This window comes from Nicotiana tomentosiformis, chromosome 8 (genome assembly GCF_000390325.3).
Source record: "Nicotiana tomentosiformis chromosome 8, ASM39032v3, whole genome shotgun sequence".
Taxonomy (NCBI): Eukaryota; Viridiplantae; Streptophyta; class Magnoliopsida; order Solanales; family Solanaceae; genus Nicotiana; species Nicotiana tomentosiformis.
This window is the reverse complement of record NC_090819.1, coordinates 66,171,811-66,193,556: the sequence shown is the minus strand read 5'-3', so window position 1 is coordinate 66,193,556 and position 21,746 is coordinate 66,171,811. Positions and strand designations below refer to the sequence as shown.

Below are 21,746 nucleotides of genomic sequence, written 5' to 3'. Positions count from 1 at the left end.
TCTTTAATAGAAGCACAATTAACTAAAATTAGCTTACAAATTCGTAGGACTATTTTTCTGAAATGTCCTTAATATTTAAACTAAAAAACTAAAATCCAGGACTTAATTAGATGCATCTTTAATAGAAGCACAGTTAACTAAAATTCCTAAACACGGTTAGCTTACAAATTCTTAGGACTATTTTTCTGAAATGTCCTTACATAATCAATATATTGATTGAACCACAAACACATTTCAATTCCAAAAGGTTCTCAATAACTTTCTCACAAAAATCCGCACCTTATTCCTTAGCGAATCAAGTTATAATCATTATTTTGGACATTTCACACATACTTGATGACAAACACAACATTGATCACGATTAGAGATATACAAAAAGAAAAATGCATAAAAGCAAAATTGAAAATATACCAGTACGCTGGTTCGCTGCAGAGAAGATGACAAAGGAGAAGAGATTAAGTTGGACAAAGTATACGCAGAGAATTGTTGTGGGCTGGGCAGGAACGATATTGAGGGAGCAAAATTTTGCTTATGAAATTTTGGCTCTGAACTTAAATCGAGAGAAAAGAGTTGCATGCAGGAACGATATTGAGGTAGCGAAATTTTGCCTATGAAATTTTGGCTCTGAACTTAAATGAGAGAAGTGTATAAAGGAAAGGTTTGGGAATAAAAGAAATAGAAGAAAGGGTAAAAATATCTTTTTATATTAATTTTAATAGAGTAGTCACTATTTTTGCTCAACATTAGAATTGATGGATAAAAAATAAACACCACCTTATTTAGTGGCTACCACAAGCCATTTTTACACAGCTATATCAACCCACAATGGGTCGGCTTTTGACCCAATAACTAAAAAGCCCAAACCAAAATGTTACATGGCTCATCTAAGCCCATGTTCATTTTCACTCTGTTACTCCTTTTCCACCGTTAGTTCGGAAGAGGAAGAGATCTGTAACTCCGATCAGTTCACTTGAAGAGCTTCTGTCTCTATACATATACGTACAAATTAATATATCTATAGCTTATCACCGGCAGTGGAAATCGACGGTGGCCGGCGATGGCATTGGCACCGGGGCTATCACGGAAGCTGAAGAAAGTGCTGGAAACTCGAACAGACACGCCGGATCTGCTCGCATCTCTGAATACTCTCTCCACATTCTACACCGAAAACACACCTCATTCTCGCCGTAACCTCCGATCCACTATTGAGAAGCGTTCTCTATCTATAAATGAAGAGTTCCTTCTTTCCTCCACTGCTGCTCAGAAGGTACCTTTTTTTGGATTTAATTTTTTGAATAAGAACTTCTATAGTTGAATTGAGTTTCCTTTTTTATTAGGCGTTGGATCGAGTCGAAGAAGAAGTCAATTCGATCGTGGAATGCTGTGACAAGTAAGGAATTACTAAGTATTATACAACTTTTGGTCTTCTGATTAATATGTTTGGATTGAGTTTAACTTTAATACTATCTGGTCACCTGTGATCAGTGGAACTAGTTACTTGGAAAATAAGGAAGAGAACATGCTACAACTAGTTAAATTACCTTGTTTACACTGTCATTCAGTATTATTACATCAATTAAAGAGAAGTTGTGCTGACATGTGTTCTTGTAATGCCTGAATTTTCAGAATTGCACTGGCTTTAAGCAGTTGCAATGCCACGACAGGTGATATTATTAGTACCACAGAACGGCTGAAACAGGAATTTGAAATTACTACACAGAGGCAAGAAATTGTATCATGCTTTCTTCGTGATTATCAGCTATCCCCAGAAGAGGTTTTAGTCATTCCTTTTGAGTTCAATCCTATTTCAGTCACAGATTATTTGTTTTAGTTGTGTTTGATTTGCAGCCTTTCGTTGATTAGATAAATGCTCTTAGGGAAGAAGACCTGGATGAGAATTTTTTTAAGGCGCTGGCTCATGTTCAAGAAATTCATGCCAACTGCAAAGTGCTTCTCAGGACACACCACCAAGTAAGCTTCTCTCTCTGTCTCCTTGTACAATGTATGAATATATCCCTAAATTTATCTCTAACCTTCTCAAATCACTAGCCAGCAAAGAAAAGGAGATGGGGCAGGGAACATAGAGAGCAAACTTTAAGACGCTCCTTGACAAAAATGCAACTGTTCAAGTTTTTTTGTTTTAAAAAAGAAATTTGACATGTGACCTTTCTTCTATAGCAAACAAATATATGCACATTTCGTTGTGGAATAGCTTCTTTTCACACTGCCTTTTGGGAATAACTCATTATGTTCAGCAGTTCTTTATTCCATTTGGTTGTGTATGAAAGGATATTTTGATTCAGGGAGGTTAAGATAATTATATTTTATGATTGAAGCCTCTAAATTTAAATGACATGTGCAGTGTGTATCTCCTTCCCTATCAATTGAACATAGCTTGTGGCATGATCTGATCCAGACTACATGTTGTCTCATCCAGCTTTTGGAATGGTGAATGGAGGATCCTCATCTTGATTGATGGACTTTATTTCCTCATGGAATAATGGACTCGATGCTGAACGTATTTTGATATTCATTTTAATTTTCTAATCCCACTAATTATAACAGATTAACCAATTGCAACAACAATAGTTGGGTCTCGGTCCCAAACAAGTTAGGGTCGGCTATATGCATGTTTCTCCATTTAAATTCATCTCAGGCCAGATTAACCAACTTCACCGACCAAAAAAAATAGACAAATTAACCAATTGCTTCTGAAATATCTGTGTTGAGTTGTCCCACATCGGTGGGATTTGAGGTCCTTGGTCTCCTTATATGGTTTTGGGCAATCCTCACCTCATAAGCTAGCTTTTGGGGTTGATTTGGGCCCAAGGTTCATTTATCATGGTATCAGAGCCAGGCCCATCCCAGTGATTGTTACCGATATTGGGCCCCCATTTATGTTCCACGCTCCAGTAGGCCTTGGTGTGAGGGGGGTGTTGAGTTGTCCCACATCGGTGGGATTTGAGGTCATTGGTCTCCTTATATGGTCTTGGGCAATCCTCACCTCATAAGCTAGCTTTTGGGGTTGAGTTAGGCCCAAGGTCCATTTATTAATCTGTTCATCAATTCTAGAAACTTTTATTATCTAACGTTTCAAATCACTCAAAGTTTTGTTTATCTAAAGTTGTGTTAATCTGATAAAAATTATGTCCAACTTAGATATATGTGATAACCTTTTTGGAAAAAATTTAGGTTATGAAAATTTTGCGGACGAAAAGGGATTGACCTGCGTCCAAGAGCTATAGATCATTGAAATCTGAAAGTTAAAGTTCATATTAATAAATCACTGCCAATTGTCTATACAAGTGGCTACATGAGTGATCCAAGGATATCCATGGAACTTCACAATTAACTGAACTGGAAAAAGAGATCATTTTTCCTTCAAGAGCCCTTGTGTGATTGGTAATTGATAAGAGTTCAATCATCCAGTTTTAATTATATTTTCCTAATGATAGACTATATGACTCAAGCAGGGTTACACGCACATCTTGTACTTTGCAACACCTACTTGGTGTTTATTAATGAAACTCTTTTAACTTATATAAAATAAATCATAGCCTAACTTTTTTCCAGATGTTAAAATTCGATACAGGGCCAGGACAAACTTTATTTATTTTTGCTTAATTGACTCAAATACTCTTGGCAGCGCGCTGGTTTGGAGCTCATGGATATGATGGCCATGTATCAAGAAGGAGCATATGAACGCCTTTGCAGGTTACTCTTCTCTGGCTCAATGGACTCTTGAACTTCGGACATTTCGTATGTCATACTCCGGAATCACAACATCCTCTCATTTAAGTGCCTACCGAAAAGATGTACCTTTTGTGCTGATGTCTGGAACGTCAAAACACTATAGCTATCTGGTAAAATGTATATTGTGTGGCAGGGTATTCAGACACCCATCTTTTGGTGAACAATTTGTTTCTTGTATAATCTACCTTGTCAATCTGCTCCTTGTATTACCATCTATTCTATGCCTCTTGCAACAATACCCAGGCATGGTTACAAACTCAGTTTCTGTAAATTTGTGCTCTATTTTGTTTATGTGTTGTCTCAGTGATTGATGTTTGGTTTTCTTGAATTAGTTCAAATTGGTCATTCTTTCTACTATTAGTAGGTCATATGATCTGTCTAATTTCTTATATGGATACTACCTTATCAAAAAGAATTTCTTATATATACTTAAAATTTAAAAATGTTTAACCAATAAACAGTCTTCTGAGCGTTCCACTATGTTGACATTATGCTGGTTTTCTTGCTAGGTGGGTTCAGACAGAGTGTAGGAGACTTGGTGATGTTGATAACCCTGAAGTCGGAGAACTTCTGAAAACAGCAGTCAGGTGTCTCAAAGAAAGACCAGTACTTTTTAAATATTGTGCGGAAGAGGTAACTTATCTTAACTAAGAGCTATAATGATTATTTAATAACTTTGCAATGTTGTTTACATTTCATATTCATGAAATCCTGAAATATTAGGTGGCAAACATGAGGCACAATGCGTTGTTTAGGAGATTTATAAGTGCTCTTACACGTGGAGGACCTGGTGGACTTCCCAGGCCAATTGAAGTGCATGCTCACGATCCTTTAAGATACGTCGGTGACATGCTGGGATGGTTGCATCAGGTGATAGATTTATCATAGTTTATAAGTTGTTCCTGTTATGAAACAAAAAAGGGTCTTCTGCGCATTGACTTGCTGCATCTGATCTTGTACATGTTTTTGCTTCATGACAGGCATTGGCGTCTGAAAGAGAGCTTGTCCTTGCATTGCTTGACCCTGATGCATCAGATACTAGATCAACTAGTCATAAATACCCCAAAGGCGTAGATAGTGAGTATGGAAAGACAGAAACCGACTTGACTTTTGTTCTAGACAGGATTTTTGAAGGAGTTTGCCGCCCTTTTAAAGTTAGAGTGGAACAAGTTTTGCACTCTCAACCTAATCTTATAATTTCTTACAAGCTTAGTAATACACTGGAGTTCTATTTATACACAGTGAGTTGAAATCTATTGCTAGCGATCCAATCTTCTTGCACCCTCCTTTTTAAGTTATCCTTGCACTCAACTCTTTTTCTAATGCAGATATCGGATTTGCTGGGGGAAGAAACATCTCTATGTAATACCTTACTGGTGCTCAAGGACGCAGCCCAAAAAACATTTTTTGACATACTAAAGAGTCGGGGCGAGAAGCTTTTGAGGTATCCTCCATTGGTCGCTGTTGATCTTTCTCCACCACCAGCTTTAAGGGAAGGAGTTTCACTGCTGCTTGAAATTATTCAAACACATGATAGCATGATGTTCCCTGCATCTGGAAAGAAGCCTGACTTTGATCCAGCTATATCTGCTCTGCTAGATCCTATTATTCAGGTCAGTGTCCATCAAGTTACTTTAAATAAATGATTGCTACTTATGTATTAGTTCCTGATTTTTTGTGTTACAAGTTACAACAACAGCAATGCCTCAGTCCCAAACAAGTCGGGATCGACTATATGAATCATCACCAACCATGTTACTCCACTTAAGCTCATCTCATGCCAATAGCCAATATTATGTAAATACAAATAAAAAATATTAGAAGCTCTATGTTTTCTGAACATATAAAATCTCTAAAAGGCTAAACCACTCCGAGAAATCATAGGACCTACGGCAATAGTGCTAACATCTAGAACCATATTCTCAACTAATATGTATCGCCTATATAGATCTGCTTGTTCCATTGTGCCATATCTTTTGCTAAGTCTGCATTGATCCACATATGTAGTTCTTGCGGAACAACTTCCTTCCATGTGATTTTAAGTCTACCTCTGTCCTCTTTTAACACCTTCATTCACCATGGTTTCACACCTACGAACCGGTGTATCTGGAGGTCGATGTTGGACATGATTAACCATCTCTAACTACCTTCTCTAATTTAATCGTCGATCTGTACTACTTGAACCTTCTTGCAAATGTGACATTTCTTATCTTGTAAATTCTTATGTCACCACATATCTTTGCATCCGTTGAGTTAAATAAGTAAAAATTGCATGACTCTCTTAATTCGGTTGGTGCACTTAATAGGAAAGACATGGAAGGATTATGCTATCCACACTTTAGCCCTAATCTGAAATTTCCTATGTGCTTTCTTTTAAGTGTTACTCATTTAGGATTTTTCATTATACAATGTTGAATGCAAGTCTCGACTTCTCTCAAGAAATGCTTGGTCCTTCCGAAAAGATAATAATATATTGTTAATTACACATATTTATCTTTGAATGAGCATAGGTTGTTATTCATCAAATTCTATTATCTATGCTTAAGCACCTAGACACATGTTGATGATACATCTTGGTCTTGTTTCAACATTTTTTTTAGCATTTTTCTAATGTAAGACCTTGAGTTATACAGGCCAACTATCTGACCTTAGGGGATTGCTAGAGTACTGGAGAATTAGCTTTGCTTGAATTTGGTAGCATTAGTTTGTGCTTACCCCTGTTTCCGGTCTATGAGTAGATTAGTCAAAACATGGTTGGCAAGTAGTTCCGACCCAAAAGAAATCCTATTTTGTTGTATGCAGTAGAGCAGAGAACCCATGAAAAAGATTCATAAATATCTAGATACAGGAATTTAACTCTAACAATTTGTTGTTGAATAATTAGCATGAATCATCTAGATTCTATTAATTTAACTCCAACTGTGCAGGACTAGTTTATTGCAACATGATGTTCAAATGTCCTAAGACACCCATAGGTACCTGTGAAATATAAAGCACCAGTTAAAATGACTATGATGTGAGTCGTGACTTCTAACAATTGACATCGGCTGTTTATGATTTCTTTTTATTTTATGGGAAGGACATTGATTTTTTTAAAATAAAAATAAATAATTGTTATTGGCGAAACAAAGGAAACTATTCACATGTGATGGACTTGCCTTTCCATTAGAGTGAATACCAAATATCAAATCATGTTAAATGCATGTCAACATCGTCTGATGTTGATAAAAAAAATGAATGTTCTCTTATTAGCACTATTCTTGTTTTTCTTGTGCAGTCTATCTGTTTCTCATAAACTTTGTAACTTAATCCTTCGCCGGGGTACTGGTTTGTTCGGAAATTGCAAGACCATATTACTAGTACAGATTATCTCTGGTTATTAGCTGTGTTCAAAGTAAAAAGGAATAGGTCTGGGAAATTTAATATGTTAGTTCATATGGAAAACTAGAGTGCATCAACTATTTAGATCGTATAAACTAGAATGCATTATTGGTTCCATTCTCCTGTTTGAGTGACATTTCAGAATTTTAAGAGTGTTTGATTTGAGCTTCTTGACATGAGAATGAGATAGGCTGAAAATGGCATCATTGCTGATTTTACTGCAGTATTGCCAAATCAGTTTTATTTTGCTTCTCTATGTTTACTGCCTATCTTCCATGCAGATGTGTGAGCAAGCAGCAGAGGCGCACAAGTCAAAAGGTGCCATACACTCCTCAAGAAGGAATAGAATTACTTCTGATCCAAGTCAACACCGCAGGTCATCTGTGGATGCTCTTTTGGATGGCAAAAGTTCAGCATCTTTACCACAGGTATTTATGGTCTTGTTTCCCCTTGAATTCCAAAGTCCAATTAGGCCTTTTGTGTTGTAACCTTGGCTTGTGAAATTTCGTGCCCCTTCCCTCTTCCCCAATAAAAGATAAGAAAGCAAAAAAGAAAGAGAAACTACAAGAAATGGAGGAATCCTACCATCTGACACTTTCCCAGTTGTGTTTGGTTGGATTTGGGACATTTTACTAACAATACTATTTTTCCGAGAGATTTGCTGGACCACCTTATACTAGGTGCATAGATCATCATGGATCTATGTATTAGATGATTGACCGAAATGTTGATTTTGCGTTTATTCCATGTTCGCGATCATGAGTAAACTATCAATTCATATAGTGATATTATATTAGATGGCGCATGTTATAATATAGTGATATTATATGAGATGGTGCAGTTATCCTACTATCACTAGTGTTAACCTACTGTTTTGTTTTTGCAGACCAGTGAAACTCCGGCCAAAATTTTCCTCATCAACTGCTTATGTGCCATCCAGCAACCACTTTTAGGACATGAAGTTGCAAGTGGCTATGTGAAGAAGCTCGGAATAATGATAGACAATCACATAAATGCTCTTGTGGAAAAAGAAGTGGATGCTATTCTAAGAAGATGTGGTTTATTGAATAAGATGTCACACTTCCGCAAGTCATTAGAAATTAGTGAATCTGGTAACTCCATAGCTAGGCAAGGGTTAGCAGAAGAAGAGGATACAGCTCCGGTGTCTGTTGCTGAGAGTTTGAAGGCTTTCTTTGGGCTCATTTTGGGCAGTGAAACCGCCATTCCTGAATTTGAGCAGATGCAAGTTCCAAGATTGCGATCAGAAACTAGTGTTCAGGTAGCTAGGTCACTTGCTGAAGCCTACGAGCTTATTTACAGGGCTATCATGGACCCTGAGAATGGCTACCCAGATCCAAAGTCACTGGCTAGACATCCACCTGATCAGATAAGAACAATTTTGGGAATTTGATATTGCAATGAGTGAGTCAAAAGTGTAATATGTAATACATCATCGTTTTTGTATCAAAATTACATCTAGTATTTGTATTTTTGACACTCTTTATTCCCAATTTTTATTCATATTCTTCTTTACTTTTTTTATTGTTAGGAAACAATACTGGCTAAATTTGTTATCTTTTTGTTGCAAAAACTCGACTGTGAGTTTCACACAGTGTAATTGATCCTCAGCCAGATAAAGGAGGAGAATTGCTGTAGGTAGAAATATAATCGTTTCATGCTTAATCTCCTCGGGTTTGAGTTCTGAATTTGATAGGGAGTGCTATTCCCAATACGCGTACTAAATTAAAAAATCAAAAACAATGATATGACTCATACTACTCCAGTAGACAAGTGACACGTTTTAGAAATTTCTTAAGGATTAGAAAAAGTAACTCTATAAAACTCCATCAATTAATTTGCCATTTTTAGCCTTTCTACTTTCAGAAAAGGAGAAGACACATACTGTTTATGTGGGAAAGCTTAAACCTCAAATTCGTCAGAAAGATCAACTTCAAAATCCTGTCCAAAGCTTTCTCAGTTTCTTGTGACCAAAAAACCAAGAACACAATCCAAGAAAACACAAAAAACGTGAGGTTCCTGAAACAAGTCAACTCCTTTTCTCATACTCCATCAGTTTCAATTTATGTGAACCTATTTCCTTTTTAGTCTGTGCCAAAAAGAATGACCTCTTTTCTTATTTGAAAATAATTAATTTTTATGCAATGATTTATAGGCACACGAAATATATGTGTCTCATTTTACACCACACGTTCAAAAGTTTCTCTCTTTTCTTAAACTCTGTGCTCAGTCAAATGAGTTCACATAAATTGAAACGGAAGGAGTATTTTTTTTAAATCTCTATAATAATCAAGAATCACCATACTCCACATTATTACACTTTGTTGACTCTATATATATGAGGGGTGGGTGGGTGTGTAGTGTGGATGAAATGAACAAAATGGCAGCAGTTGCAGTAGGAAATGGAGGTGAGATATGGAAAGCCCATGCTGCAATGGCTTTGGTACAGCTTGTCTATGGTGGTTACTGTATTGGCCAAAATCTGCCTCAAGGAGATTCGACATGAAGTGGTAGTACGAAAAGTAAATTGGCCGAGATTGACTAGTAAACGGCAGGGCTTAAAGCCGAGCAATCAATAACGGCTGAGGTCAATTATTAGGGGCAGTAGTAATGGCTAGTTTTGTAATAAGATCTTTAGGAGAATATCCCATTGAATATTCTCTGTACTTGTACTTTTAAGGTTAACTGGAGGTATGTCCCAGATAAATAGAGAGGGAGATAAGGTGAAGAAGGGGCAAGATTCTCCGAGAAGAACACTCTTTCAAAAGAATACTTGCTCCCTAGATAAAATACTAAACTAGGGGTGTTCAAAATCGAACCGAAACCGAAAACCGAACCGTAAAAATGACTTAATGGCTTATTGGTAACGGATTATCTGTTTAGCGAATGGGGAACGAATTAAAATTTTATTATTAACGGCTTATCGGTTTGGGAACGAATTATTCAATTTTCTTATCGGATAAACCGTTAACCCGTTATATATATATATATATATATATATATATATATATATATATATATATATATATATATATATATATATATATATATATCCATATGTGTATTAAATAATAAAAATCCTTTTGACACTTACACTTACCCGGTACTGCCCAGCCCTATTACACTATTAAAAAATAGAAACTCTAACATCAAAAATTCCTTATTTCCCTCAGATCTCATAAGTAACAGCAACCCACTGCCCAGCCCTCTCGAGTCTCGCCTCTCCCTCTCGTCGTCTCAGAATCTCAACACACTTCTTAGAACCAGATCTCAGAACCCCAGTTACGGGCTTACGGCTATAGCCAGAGCAGCAGATGGTAAGTTTTTTTCTTCTCCTTTTCGAATCTTTATTTGATGGTCGAATATTTAGTGGGATAGCATGCATATGCACATATCATGTTGCATCTTGCTGTTAATTTCTCTTTCCTCTTCTTATTTGGTGAATTTATGGGAAAATATATAGGAAACAACAGTCACGAAAGCAAAGAAAGCGAGATATGGGAAACAAATTCCAAGAACACTAGATGAAGCAATTTCAAGTTGGAAGATATAGAAGAGTAGTGGAAGCAAACGGGAAATAGGTTGGAGAGCGATGCTATGTTTCTTTTTTGGCTTATATGGAATTAATGTTCAGTGTTCTGGTGGAGTGGGGTGACAAGGATACTTGGGAGCCAATAGAACCTGCAAGTTGTTTGAACTTTGAAGCTGTAGAAATTGAAGCACTGTTAGGGGTTAGCTACAACAGTTGTATTTTGGATGTCTCCAATTGTTCTAGATTTTATGTCTAAATTTTTATTTTATCTCTAGTTGTATTCTGGACTCATTTTGAGAGATGTAATTGTCATGTTAGGAAGTGTTAACTGTTATGTTAGTTGAAGCATTGTTGGGTATTTACTAATTACTAGTAACCGTGTAACTTAAAGGACCAAAATAATCCTCTGTAATACAAATTGAACTAGGCCGATAAATCGTCCGATAACCGTCCGATAATAGCTAAACCGATACCAATCGGCCCGATATCTTATCGGGTGGCTAGCGGATTAATACATTTAAAAGCCGATAACCTATAAGCCAAACTGTTAAGAGTAAATAACCGTCTGATCCGCCCGATAAGCAGCCCTAACTAACACTACCTTTCTAAAGAGATTCGATTGTCTATTATTCCACACTTTTCCATCAGATCCGAGAATAGTTCCAATATTCTAGTATTTATCTATCATTCATCATTGTCAGAAGGAATAATCATACACCTCATTTAATATTTGGTGAATTATTCTCCTTATTTACTTTAATGTCATTTATTGTGATTTATTGCTCAACATTCTTCGATCATTAATCATCTTGAAACATTGAATGTGCACTGCATTTAATCTCCTACCAACACTGTTCTACGTTATTTGTGTTAATCGATTATAGATTTGAGATTATTATCACTAGCTAAGTTTAATCCCTCGTTATATAAAATTAATTAGTTTGATCAAGAGTTTACATTTTTTGGTCAAACAGTTACCATGTGATTACAAAAGTGGCTCTGCTATTTCTATTCTTGCCCCCATCGCCTATTTCCGTGAAAAGTTTGTTCCTTTATCTCTTTCCCTATATCTCTTTTTCGTTTTTTCTCTTAATTCTGCCATCCAAGTAGTGTAGTCTCTCAATCTGTGCAGAAAGAAAACAAAGATCTTGTTACATTCAACCACTTTGTAGATAGATATTTTTAAAAAAAAAAAATAATGGTAGTGTCTCGCTAGCTTGCCTCATTGTCACGATCCAAAATTCTCACCCTCGGGACCGTGTTAGCGCATAACATTTCACTTTCTAGACAAGCCAACGTTAGAATAGTTTTTTGCCATTTTTAACAATTCAAGTTAACCGATACCGAGTAAACAGAATAAACTGAAATGAAACTGAAATAGAGTGAGAAAACCCATAATAACAGCAATATCTAGATACAATCTCAGAACTGGTATCACAAGTGCACGAGCGAGTAGAATAATACAAATAATGGTCTGGATGAAAGTATAACCATCTGAAATGAAATAAACAATTAGAATAAGGTAGAAGGAAACTTCAGGGCTGCGAACGTCGAGCAGTTGTACCTCAAGTATCAGTCAGGCAATCAATCCGAGCAACCTACTAACTGCCGCTAGGACCGGCTCCAAAATCTGCACAAGAAGTGCAAAGTATAGTATGAGTATAACTGACCCCATGTACTCTGTAAGTACCGAGTCTAACCTCGACGAAGTAATGACGAGGCTAAGGCGGGTCACTTACAATAACCTGTATGCAGCATAATAATAATAATAATAATAATAATAATAATAACAGGAAAGGAACACAGGAAAGGTAAGGCAGTTAACTTATGAAAATAAACTCAATCCTCGAAATCAAAAAACTAGAAATATCAGTCTTTAGAATCTCGTATGAAAACACTGAAAGCTAACACAATGCAACAATGAAAACAAAACACAAATATGTTGCGGCGCGCAACCCGATCCCATCGTACAAATACAATCCTCCATTATTTCTCCATATCAATATCAAGAATAACATGTAAAATCCGTTGCGGTGCGCAACCCGATCCCACCATATAATCAAAATCAATATCATAGTTCTCCCTTATTTCACCATATCAAAATCACATATAAAAATCCGTTGCGGTGTGTAACCCGAACCCACCATATCAATATCAATCCTCCCTTATTTCACCCGTTGAGGCATGCAACCCGATCCATAAACAAAATCAATAAATGTAATAACTCAATAACTCAATTCACAAGAATCTCTACGACTAAAGAATATAAAAGCAAAGCCATTAAGGAACTTCGTACCAAATCAAGAAATGCTACAATTAATACAAAGCAACGAGACAAGCCAAATATATGACAATTAAAGTATACAAGTAAGACAACTAAGGCAACTAGCAACTAATCATGGAAGCATGGAAGAAATGAATATTTTAATACGAGAATAATAAGTGACAAGTAGCAAGTTAAGGCATATGAAGCAATTAAAGCATGTAACAGTTAAGACATGGAATAAAATAATTAATAAAATACGGGCAAACATGAAAATAATTATTTTGATGGAGTATATACTCGTCAACTCGCATATACGCCGTTACACATGTAATTCACATAACACATAGATCAAAGGCTCCTATTCCCTCAAATTAAGGTTAGACTCAACACCTACCTCGCTCCACAAGAAAATCAAAGCTCAACCGGGGTCTTTCCTCTAAAATCCTTCTCCAAACTAATCGAATCTAACCAAAATCGACTCAATAACATCAAATAATACTAGAAAAATTAATTACAATACATAAAGTTAATATCTTTACACTTTTCCCAAAAAGTTAACAAAAGTCAACCCTGGGCCCGCTTAGTCAAAACCCGAGATTCTAACCAAAACCCAATTATCCATTCACCCTCGAGCCCGATTATGTGATTAGTTTCGAAATCCGACCTCAATTTGAGGTCTAAATCTCAATTTTACAACCCCCAATTCTTCTCTCCCCCCCCCCCCAAATTCTATCCAAATTCCTAAATTTCTACCATGAAAGAGCATAGATTAAGGTTAAAAATCAATGAGTGTTGATGGAAATGGAAGAAAATAAGTTAAAGTACACTAACCTATAAAATGGTGATGAAATTTCCCTTCAAAATCGCCTTTAGGCCGAGCTCTAATGAGAAGATAGTGAAAAATGAGTGAAATCCCGTCTTTGGGATATTTAATTGAATGGGCGTCAGGCCTTCTTCACGTTCGCGAAGGGCCTGCAGCCAGAATGGCCTACGCATTCGCGAGCCAGGGCTCGCGTTCGCGTAGAGTAATAATGAGGCACCCTTCCCAGGCCCATAACCCTACGCGTTCCCGAGAGGCTGGTCGCATTCGCGAAGGGTAAATCTCCCAATGCTCCGCGTTCGCGACTCAGCTATCGCGTTAGCGATAAAGAAAACCACCACAGCCCTAGTTTCCCCTTCGTGATCGCGAGAGTGGCGTCGCGATCGCAAAGCACAAAGCACCAGGTGACAACAACACTGAAAAAACAGCAATGGCCTAAGTCCAAAAATCACCCGTAGCCTATCCGGAACTCACCCGAGCCCCTCGGGCTCCAAACCAAATATGCAAACAAGTGTAATAACATTGTACGAACTTGCTCGCGTGATAAAAACATCAAAATAACACCTAGAACCACGAATCGGACACCAAAACAATTGAAATTTTCAAAAAAAAAAACTCAAGAACATGAAATTTTACAACCGAACGTCCAAATCACGTCAAATCAACTCCGTTTTGCACCAAATTTTGCACATAAGTCATAATTACTAAAAAGAACTTATACCAAGTTCCGGAACCGAAATCCGAATCCGGTAGTACCAAAGTCAACCTATAGTCAAACTTATGACTTCTTTAAACCTTTAAATTGCTAGTTTTTAACAAATTACGTTAAATCAAGTTAGGGACTTCCGAATTCGATTTCGAGCATACGCCTAAGTTTTAAATTACGATACGGACCCACTAGGACCGTCAAAATACTGATCCGGGTCCGTTTACATAAAATATTGACCATAGTCAACTCAAATGAGTTTTAAAGCATGATTTTATATTTTTATCAATTTTCTCATAAAAACTTTCCAGAAAAAGGACACGGGCTATACACGCAAATCGAGAAAGGTTAACCTAAGCTATTCGAGGTCTCGGAGCACAGAAATGAAGGGTAAAACTATAAATGACCTATCGGGTCATCACATTCTCCGCCTCTAAAACAAACGTTCGTCCTCGAACGGACATAGAAAGGCACCTGAACTGGTGAAAAGGTGTGGATATTTACTCCGCATGTCCGAATCGGACTCCCACGTGGCTTCCTCGATCGGCTGACCTCTCTACTACACTCGAACTGAAGGATAACTCCTAGACCTCAATTGTCGGACGTGTCGGGCCAGAATAGCTAGTGGATCCTTCTTATAAGTCAAATCCTTGTCAATTGGACTAAGCTGAAATCTAACATATGGGACAGATCACCGTGATACTTTCGGAGCATGGACACATGGAACATCGAATAGACTGCTAATAAACTAGGTGGCAATGCCAGCGTGTAGGCTACCTCACCCACTATCTCAATAATCTCAAAGGGCCCGATATACCTAGGGCTCAATTTGCCCTTCTTTCCGAACCTCATCACACCCTTCATGGGTGAAACACGGAGCAATACCCTCTTTCCAATCATGAACGCAACATCACAAACATTTACGATTAGCATAACTCTTCTGCCTAGACTGAGCGGTGCGAAGTCGATCCTGAATAATCTTGACCTTATCCAAGACATCCTGTACCAAATCGGTACCCAACAACCGAGCCTCCCCGGGCTCAAACCATCCAACTAGCGAACGACACCGCCTCCCGTATAATGCCTCATAGGGAGCCATTTGAATGCTCGATTGGTAGTTGTTATTGTAGGCAAACTCTACAACTGGCAAGAACTGATCCCAAGAACCCCCGAAATCCATAACACAAGCGCGAAGCATATCCTCCAATATCTGAATAGTGTGCTCGGACTGTCCGTCCGTCTGGGTGAAATGTTGTACTCAACTCAACTTGCATCCCTAACTCACACTGTACGGCCCTCCAAAAGTGCGAGGTGAACTGCGTACCTCGATTAGAAATGATAGACACAGGCACACCGTGAAGGCGAACGATCTCGCGGATGTAGATCTTAGCTAACCCTCTGAAGAATAGGTAATTGCCACTGGAATGAAATGTGCCAACTTGGTCAACCTGTCTACAATGACCCATACCGCGTCGAACTTCTTCTGAGTCCGTGGAAGTCCAACAATAAAATCCATAGTGATACGCTCCCACTTCCACTTAGGAATCTCTAGCCTCTGAAGCAAACCACTAGGCCTCTGATGCCCGTACTTTACTTGGTGACAATTTAGACGCCGAGCTACACACGCAACTATATCTATCTTCATCCTTCTCCACCAATAATGTTGTCACAAGTCCTGATATATCTTGGCGACACCCGGATGAATAGAATATCGGGAACTATGGGCCTCCTCAAGAATTAACTTTTGAAGCCCATCCATATTGGGCACGCAAATACGACCCTGCATCCGTAAAACCCATCATCTCCAACAGTAACCTGCTTGGCACCACCGCGCCGCACCGTGTCCTTAAGGACAAGCAAATGGGGGTCATCATACTGATGCTCTCTGATGCACTCATACAAGGAAGACCGAGAGACTGTGCAAGTTAGGACACGATTGAGCTCTAAAACATCTAACCTCATGAACTGATTGGCCAAAGCCTGAACATCTGCTGCAAGCGACCTCTTACCAACTGGAATATACGCAAGGCTACCCATGCTTACAGCCTTTCTACTAAAGGCATCAGCCACCATATTGGCCTTCCCCAGATGATACAAAATATTGATATCATAGTCTTTCAACAGCTCCAATCACCTCCTCTGCCTTAAGTTGAGATCCTTTTGCTTGAACAAATACTGTAGACTCCGATGATCCGTGAATACCTTACACGACACGCCGTAAAGATAGTGCCTCCAAATCTTCAGTACATGAACAATGGCTGCCAACTCTAAGTCATGAACATGGTAATTCTTCTCATGAACTTTCAACTGTCGCGATGCGTATACAATCACCCTGCCATCCTGCATCAATACTACACTTAGCCCAATACGGGATGCATCATAATACACCGTGTAGGATCCTGAACCTGTGGGAAATACCAACACTAGCGTCGTAGTCAAAGCTGTATTGAGCTTCTGAAAGCTCAACTCACACTCATCCGAACATCTGAATGGGGCACCTTTCTGGGTCAATCTAGTTAATTGGGCTGCTATGGATGAAAACCACTCCACGAACCGACGATCGCAAAACCTAGGAAACTCTAGATCTCTGTAGCTGAAATAGGTCTAGGATAGTTCTCGACTGCCTCAATCTTCTTAGGATCCACCTTTATGCCCTCTGCCGATACAACATGCCCCAAAAAGGCGATTGAGTCTAACCAAAACTCACACTTTGAAAACTTGGCGTATAACTGGCTATCTCTCAAAGTCTGAAGTACAATTCGAAGATGCTGCTCATGCTCCTCTCGACTATGGGAGTAGATCAAGATATCATCAATGAATATAATCACAAAAGAATCCAAATAGGGCTTGAACACCAGGTTCATCAAATCCATAAATGTTGCAGGGGCATTTGTCAACCCAAATGACATCACTAGGAACTCATAATGCCCACACTGAGTCCGAAAAGCTGTCTTAGGGACATCAGATGCCCGAATGTTCAACTGATGGTAGCTAGACCTCAAATCAATCTTCGAAAATACCTTGGCACCCTGAAACTGATCAAATAAGTTATCAATCCTCGGCAACAGATACTTGTTCTTGATAGTGACCTTGTTCAACTGCCGATAATCTATACACATGCTCATCGACCCATCTTTCTTCTTCACGAACAGCACGGGCGCACCCAGGGCGAGATACTAGGTCTAATGAATCCCTAATCAAGCAAGTCTTGCAACTGCTCATTCAGTTCCTTCAACTTTGGTGGGGCCATATGGTATGGTGGAATAGAAATGGGCTGAGTGCCCAGAGCCAAATTAATACGGAAGTTAATATCTCTGTCGGGTGACATCCCCGACAGATCTTTAGGAAACACCTATGGAAACTCACGCACAACTGGTACTGAATCCATGGAAGGAACCTCCGCACTCAAATCACGAACATAGGCCAAATATGCTAGACATCCCTTCTCGACCATATGTCGAGCCTTCACATAGGAAATAACCCTACTGGTAGAATGGTCAGGAGTCCCTCTCCACTCTAATCAAGGCAACCCCGGCATGGCTAAGGTCACCGTCTTGGCATGACAGTCCAATATAGCATGATAAGGTGACAACCAATCCATACCCAAGATAACATCGAAGTCTACCATATCAAGAAGTAGGAGATCTACGCTAGTCTCAAGACTCCTAATAGTAATCACACACGAGTGATAGATGCGATCTACAATAATAGAATCTCCTACAGGTGTGGACACATACACAAGAGCACTCAAAGAATCATGAGGCACAACCAGATATAAAGCAAAATAGGATGACACGTAGGAATAAGTAGAGCCCAAATCAAATAGCACTGAAGCATCTCTATGGAAAACTGGAATAATACCTGTGATAACGACATCAGATGACTCGGCCTCAGGCCTAGTTGGGAAAGCATAACATCGGGGCTAAGCCCCACAACTCTGAACTACGTCTCTGGGACGACCTTTAGTTGGCTGGCCTCTACCTCTAACAGCCTGACCTCCACCCTGGCTGCTTGACCCCTACCTCTAGCTGGCTGAGCGGGCAGAGGAGCAACCGGTGCCCGAACCATAGCACAAGAACTCTACCAGCCAATCTCGGACACCGGACAACAATCTCGGACAGAACCTCCTGATGTGACCAGTACCTCCACACTCAAAAAACTCATCCTGCTGCTGTAGATGCTGAAGCTGAAGCTGATCCGAATGGGCCGGATAACCGTAGTGATAACTTTGAATCGGAGGCGCACTGATAGGAGCTGATGGTGCACGGTAGGCTGGCTCCCCGGAATGAGGCACATAAGGGCCACGACTCCCTGAAGCACTGTGAGATGCCTGAAGCACTGACTAAAATGGCCTAGGAGGATGGCCCCTACCAAAAGTACCCCTGCCTCCAGATGAGGCACCACCGAAACTACCGGAATGACGAGACATCTTATCAGATACCGGCCCCCTCTCCAGAGCACGAACCATCTCGATCCGTCTGGCAATATCTACGGCCCTCTAAAAAGTAATATCATCTCCAGTCTCCTTGGCCATCTATAGCCTGATAGTGAAAGTGAGCCCATTAATGAATCTTCTCACTCTCTCCCTCTCAGTAGAAAGCAAGATAATGGCATAGCGAGCTAGGTCCACAAATTGAGTCTCGTACTAGGTAATAGTCATACTACGCTGCTGTAGATGCTCAAACTGCCTGCGATAATCCTCTCTCAGAGTGACATGAATGAACTTCTCTAGAAATAGCTGTGAAAACTGATCCCAGGTAAGTGCAGGCGAACCATCTGGTCTAGTCAACATATAATCTCTCCACCACCTCTTGGCGGAACCAATCATCTGAACACACTGCGAAATCGACCCTATTGGTCTTAACTATACCCATGTTCTACAGCACCTAGTGGAAGCGGTCTAGATAATCCTTTGGGTCCTCAGAAGGTGCACATTGAAATGAACATGAAAGAGCTTGATAAACTTATCCAACCTCAACAAAGCCTCAGAAGACATAGCGAGCCTATCACCGGCCTGTGCTGCAACAACCGACTGAACCACCCCAACTGGCGGGGCTGTTGGAGTTTGATATTGGGGAGTCGCCTGCTCCGGAATGTGAGTAGCGGGAGTCTATGCTCCTCCCCCAGCCCGAGAGACGGCTGGTGCCACTGGGAATGTACTGGTCTGGGCCACACTCTCCATAAGGCCCACCAAACGAATTAGAGAGTCCTGAAGAATTGGAGTGGCTATGAATCCCTCCGGGACCTGAGCTGGAACCTCCTCCTTGTGATCAATCAGAGGCTCCACTGCGGGTGCTGCTGATCGAGCTCTAGGCTGAGATCTGCCTCTGCCTCGACCTCGACCTCTACGGTAGTAGCTGCCACAAGGGGTTTCAGCTCTTATCCAGCTATAGATGCAGTGCGTATTCTCGCCATCTGCGAGAGAACAAGAATAGAATAGTTCAATCATCAATGATAGAATAAAATCGCATGATAGAGAAACAAAGAAGTGAATTTTTTCCTAAACTCCATAGCCTCTACAAGATAAGTACAGACATTTCCGTACCGATCCTCCAGACTCTACTAAGCTTGCTCGTGACTCGTGAGACCTAGGCAATTAGTGCTATAATACCAACTTGTCACGACACGAAATTTCCACCCTCGGGACCGTGATGGCGCTTGACATTTCACTTGCTAGGCAAGCCAACGTTAGAATAATTTTTAGCCATTTTTAACAATTCAAGTTAACTGATACCGAGTAAACTGAAATAAAATTGAAATAGAGCGAGAAAACCCATAATAACAGCAATATCTAGATACAATCCCATAACTGTTGTCACAAGTACACGAGCGACTAGAATAATATAAATAATGGTCTGAATTAAAAATATAACTGTCTGAAATGATATAAAAAGCTAGAATAAGGTAGAAGGGGACTTCAAGGTTGTGAACGCTGAGCAGCTGTAACTCAAGTCTCCGTCACGCAATCAATTTGAGCAACCTACTGACCACCACTAAGAACGACTCCAAAATCTGCACAAGAAGTGCAGAGTGTAGTATGAGTACAACCGACCCCATATACTCTGTAAGTGTCGAGCCTAACCTCGACGAAATAGTAACAAGGCTAAGGCAGGTCACTTACAGGAACACATGCAAAGTAAGGTAGTTAACTTATGAAAATAAACTCAATCCTCAAAATTAGTAAAACCAGAAACATCAATCCTCAGAATCTCGTATGAAAATACTGAAAGTTAACACAATGCAACAATGAAAACAAAATACAAATCTGTTGCGGTGCGTAACTCGGTCCCACCGTACAAACACAATCCTCCCTTATTTCTCCATATCAATATCAAGAATAACATGTAAAATCCGTTGTGGCGTGCAATCCGATCCCACCATATAATCAGAATCAATATCATAATCCTCCATTATTTCACCATATCAAAATCACATATAAAATCCGTTGCGGCGTGCAACCCGATCCCACCATATCAATATCAATCCTCCTTTATTCCATCCATTGTGGTGTGCAACCCGATCCATAAACAAAATCAACAAATGTAATCAATTCAACAACTCAATTCACAAGAATCTCTACGACTAAAGAATATGAAAGCAAAGCCATTAAGGAACCTCGTACCAAATCAAGAAATGCTATAATTAATACAAAGCAACAAGACAAGCCATATATATGACAATTAAAGTATACAAGTAAGACAATTAAGACAAGTAGCAATTAGTCATGGAAGCATGGAAGAAATAAATATTTTAATACGAGAATAATCAGTGACAAGTAGTAAGTTAAGACATAGGAAGCAATTAAAGCATGTAACAATTTAAACATGGAATAAAATAATTAACGAAATACGGGAAAGCATGGAAATAATTATTTTGACGACATATATACACTCATCACCTCGCATATACGCCGTTACACATGTAATTCATATAACACAAGATCAAGGGTTCCTATTCCCTCAAATCAAGATTAGACCAACACTTACCTCGCTCCGCAAGCAAATCAAAGCTCAAACTGGGCCTTTCCTATAAAATCCTCCTCCAAAACAATCGAATCTTACCAAAATCGACTCAATAACATCAACCAATGCTAGAAAAATAAATTACAATACATAAAGTTAAGATCTTTACACTTTTCCCAAAAAAGTTCACAAAAGTCAACCCTAGGCATGCTTGGTCAAAACCCGAGATTCAGACCAAAATCCGATTACCCATTCACCCCGGAGCTAGATTATGTGATTAGTTTCGAAATCCGACCTCAATTTGAGGT

General features: G+C 39.2%; 1 protein-coding gene across 1 annotated transcript; it reads left to right on the top strand.

The window, feature by feature from the left end:
- The first annotated feature begins 911 nt into the window (after window positions 1-911).
- LOC104089169 (conserved oligomeric Golgi complex subunit 6) lies at window positions 912-8,817 on the top strand. The gene is made up of 11 exons (XM_009594007.3): window positions 912-1,267; window positions 1,338-1,390; window positions 1,627-1,774; window positions 1,864-1,971; window positions 3,647-3,714; window positions 4,263-4,386; window positions 4,477-4,623; window positions 4,734-4,994; window positions 5,082-5,366; window positions 7,416-7,562; window positions 8,021-8,817. The coding sequence occupies exons 1-11, from the start codon at window positions 1,058-1,060 to the stop codon at window positions 8,543-8,545; spliced, it is 2,076 nt and encodes a 691-aa protein (XP_009592302.1). The 5' UTR covers window positions 912-1,057; the 3' UTR covers window positions 8,546-8,817.
- Window positions 8,818-21,746: the final 12,929 nt, after the last annotated feature.